Raw genomic sequence first — 4,506 nt, 5'->3', positions numbered from 1 at the left:
CCCACCTCCTCTTGAGGACAACACAAGGGAACCCTGTGGTAGGAAACCTGCAACACTAAAGATCCCAGAGATGCCCATTTCTCATTCTCAAGACATTGAGTGAACCTAGATCTGAGATACCAATAATCAGGTTTATCCAAGTTCTTGATAACCATTTGTTTTAAAACCAGAAAGGGAGGAGGTTGAGACCTGTTTCTCTCTTCACGCTCATTGACAAAAATGACTTGTTTTTCTTTTAGAGATTGACATTCTAATCTCCCGAGAGTCCCATAAGGAGGTTCCTTCTGTGTCTTCCCAGCACTGAAGAGGCATTTCTTGGTAGGTTAGTATTCGCAGGTCACAGTTGTTCTTGAATTAAAATGTAAAACTAAGTTTCAGTAATTTTTTCATTCTTACCCACAATATTATTCAAAATTTATGTAAATAAATATAACTCAAAAAGATATACTTTACTACCTCCCTATTTAAAAAATTGTATTTCAACCCATGAGGACAAATTCCAGATTCCATCTCCTCTGCAAATTTCTTCTAACTCTCTTGCTGCTCCTGGTTTATTAAGCTTTCATTGTTGTGTTATTTTTAGTCTCATTAAAATGTGATGCATGAATTTTTAAAAAGCACATTTCTGTCTAATCAGTCTACTCACTAGGCTTATCTTTCTGTTCATGGCATCATTTTTTATTGCCGGGAATAATCACTCTTCACATACTGGCTTTGCTCATGCATTTATAAGTATCTCATACAATTCAATCTAAATGCCACAACATACAAGAAACATAACTTTGAGTTAGAAAATCCTCTGGTTTCCCAAAATCTTCTACACATTTCTATTTTCTCTGCGTATTTTCTATTTATTGCATTTCATTTTGTGGAATTCACTTATGTACAACCCTTTCTTGTGGTCTGGTCTTTTTCTCACTTCAGTCTTTGCCAGAAGCCGTTAGATGTGTGGGGTTTCCCTTGACTGCTTTATTCAAAGTTGAACACAATATTAACAGCCTTCTTTGACTTACTCTTCTCCAAAACATTTATCCTCTTATGAAATCCCAAAGTGTTTTATAGTAAGCATCTAATCACACTCACTATGACCTGAATGGACAGGGGCTTTGTTTGTTCTGATTACTGTGGTAGCCCCAGTGAGGAACACATAGCCAGGCTTCGTAAGTGTTCTTGAAAGGGTGAATCTCATGCTTTTCTGAATTTCTGGGTTTTTTTGTGTGTGCTTATTCTCTAGAGAGATATCGTGTGTGTTAGTTTCCTAGGAATGCCAATACAGAGTATCTCAAACTGTTTATCTTGAAACAACATAATTTTACCTCACAGTTCTGGAAGCTTGAAATCTCAAATCAAGATGGATGTCAGCAGGGATAGTTATTTCTGAGGGCTCTAAGAGGACGAATGTGTCCCATTCCTCTCTCCTAAGCTCTTGTGATAACAGTTTTTGGCATTTCTTGGTTTGTAGACGCATCACTCCAATCCCTACTTTCCCTATCACCTCGTATTCCCCAGTGTGTCAGTATTCACATGGCCACCTTCTAATCAGAACATGAGTCATATTGGATTAGAGAGGTGCACTGTACTCCAATATGACCACACCTTAAATAATTATACCCTTTATGTATTTCTAAACAAGCACACATGCTGAGTATTTTTGGGGAAGAAATATAATTTAATTTGTAAATCTGAGCTATAGAAAAAAGGGCATAGGTCTTTGATTTGTACAATTGAAAGTCTTTTCAGTTTATCCACTTACTGTATAAAAAACTTACTATAAAGTATAGATCAAATACTCTAAACCATAAAGTAATAGGTAAATATACAGATTTTCTTAACACTGTGGTAAAAATGCCTACCATCATGTGAGCAAAGACACAAATTTATTCTCCATTTCTAGTATTGTGTTGGTCACATGTAGACTGCAGCTGAGTTTCTCTATCAATTTATCTGTAAAAGACTTCTCATGTTATAGGAACAATCTGTTAGCTTTGGAGATATATTCTTTTGGAAAAATTTGATTACATATTAGATATCGTTTTTCTAATTTTTAATGGAGAAAAAGGATGCTCAGAAGAAAAACTTAGGACAAGCTCCATAATTTTATAAGTGAGACAGTGCTGAAAGAACATATTTCTTTATGATTCTATAATTCTTAATCTTTGAGTTTCCTACTTCTGGTCATGCTGTATTGATCAACAAACTACAGAATTTACCACAATCACATGATTTATAAGGCACTGAGTAAAGTTTTACCAAATTAATATACTGGTTTTGTGGTACTAGGTAAAAAGCATATTCATCATGGCATGGGAGAATCAGACCTTCAACTCTGACTTCATCCTCCTGGGAATCTTCAATCACAGCCCCACCCACATCTTCCTCTTCTTTCTGGTCCTGGCCATCTTTTCAGTGGCCTTCATGGGAAACTCTGCCATGGTTCTCCTCATCTACTTGGACACTCAGTTACACACCCCCATGTACTTCCTCCTCAGCCAACTGTCCCTCATGGACTTCATGCTCATCTGCACCACTGTACCCAAGATGGCCTTCAACTACTTGTCTGGCAGCAAATTCATATCTATGGCTGGCTGTGCCACACAAATTTTCTTCTATACATCACTGCTTGGCTCTGAATGCTTTCTGTTGGCTGTTATGGCTTATGACTGCTATATTGCCATTTGCCACCCTCTGAGATACACCAATTTCATGAGACCCCAAGTTTGTGGACTTATGGCTGCCTTCTCCTGGATCCTGGGCTCTACCGATGGAATTATCAATGTTGTAGCTACATTTTCCTTCTCCTATTGTGGGTCTCGGGAAATAGCCCACTTCTTCTGTGAGTTCCCTTCCCTACTAATCCTCTCATGCAATGACACATCAATATTTGAAAAGGTTCTTTTCATCTGCTGTATAGTAATGCTTGTTTTCCCCGTTGCAATCATCATTGCTTCCTATGCTCGAGTTATTCTGGCTGTGATTCACATGGGATCTGGAGAGGGTCGTCGCAAAGCTTTTACTACCTGTTCCTCTCACCTCTTGGTGGTGGGAATGTACTATGGAGCAGGTTTGTTTATGTACATACGCCCCACATCTGATCGATCCCCAAAGAAGGACAAGAGGGTGTCTGTATTCTACACCATTCTCACTCCCATGCTGAATCCCCTCATCTACAGCCTCCGCAACAAGGAAGTGACCAGAGCATTCAAGAAGATGTTAGGAAAGGGAAAGTCTGGAGAGAGAGTTACCTCATAAACTTTATGTTTTGATGTCTGCTAAATTATTCTTTTTAATATTCTCCTTTTTCTATTAAGTCCTAAAAGTATCATTGATTGTGTGCATTGCTCAACATATTTATGGGCACCTATATTATTTATTTCAGATAAACTATTTTAGATATCTTTACATTCAATTCAGTTGTGACTACAATGTAAGTCGTTTTAAATAAAGACATTAAATTTTTTTATTATCTTTTTGGGAAACAAGTAGTGTTTGGTTGAATTAATAACTTCTTTAGTAGTGATTTCTGAGATATTTGTGCAGCCATCAACCAAGTAGTGTTCACTGTACCCAAGATATAGTCTTTTTTACTTCTCCAGTCCCCAACATTTCCTCCAAGTCCCCAAAGTCCAGTGTATCATTCTTAATGCCTGGATGTCTCATAGCTTAGCTGGCACATATGAGTGAGAACATATGATGTTTGATTTTCCATTCCTGAGTGACTTCACTTTTCATAATAGTCTCCAATTCCAACCAGGTTGCTGCAAATGCTATTAATTCATTCCTTTTTATGGCTGAGCAGTATTCCATGGTGTGTGTGTGTGTCTGTGTGTGTGTATATATTTATATTTTTATACACACACACATACATACCAACTTTTATTTATCCATTCATTGAGTGATGGGCATTTAGGCTGCTTCCATATTGCTTCAATTGCAAATTGTGTTGCTATAAACATACAACATGTAAGTATCTTTTTCGTATAATGACTTCTTTTCTTCTCAGTACATACTGAGTGGTTTTGCTGGATCAAATGGCAAATCCACTTTTAGTTGTTTAAGGAACCTTCACACTGCTTTTCCTAGTGTTGTAATAGTTCACAATCTGATCAACAGTGTAAAAAGGTTTCCTTTTCACCACATCCTTGCCAACATCTATTATTGTTTGATTTTTTGATTATGGCCATTCTTGCAGGAGTGAAATTGTATTGCACTGTGGTTTTGATTTACATTTCTCTGATAATTAGTGATGTTCAACATTTTTCCATATGCTTATAGGCCATTTGTATATCTTGTTGAGAATTGTCTATTCAAGTCCCTTAGTCCAATTCCAGTTTGATGAGATTGTTTGTTTTCTTCTTGCTGATTTGTTTGAGTTCTTTGTAGATTCTGGATATTATTTGATTGTCAGATGTATAGATTGTGAAGATTTTCTCCCATTCTCTGGTTTGTCTGTTAACTCTGTTGATTATTTCTTTTGCTGTGCAGAAGTTTTTTAGTTTAATTTAGTCT

The 4,506-nt window shown here is 36.9% G+C and overlaps 1 protein-coding gene across 1 annotated transcript; it reads left to right on the top strand.

Annotated features, from left to right (window-relative positions):
- The first annotated feature begins 2,268 nt into the window (after positions 1-2,268).
- Positions 2,269-3,310, top strand: LOC112610213 (olfactory receptor 2M3-like). Its single transcript, XM_025363546.1, has one exon. The coding sequence runs from the start codon at positions 2,299-2,301 to the stop codon at positions 3,247-3,249; it is 951 nt and encodes a 316-aa protein (XP_025219331.1). The 5' UTR covers positions 2,269-2,298; the 3' UTR covers positions 3,250-3,310.
- The last annotated feature ends 1,196 nt before the right edge of the window (positions 3,311-4,506 follow it).

This window comes from Theropithecus gelada, chromosome 1, assembly GCF_003255815.1.
Source record: "Theropithecus gelada isolate Dixy chromosome 1, Tgel_1.0, whole genome shotgun sequence".
NCBI classification, from domain to species: domain Eukaryota; kingdom Metazoa; phylum Chordata; class Mammalia; order Primates; family Cercopithecidae; genus Theropithecus; species Theropithecus gelada.
This window is presented reverse-complemented; position numbering and strand designations above follow the sequence as displayed.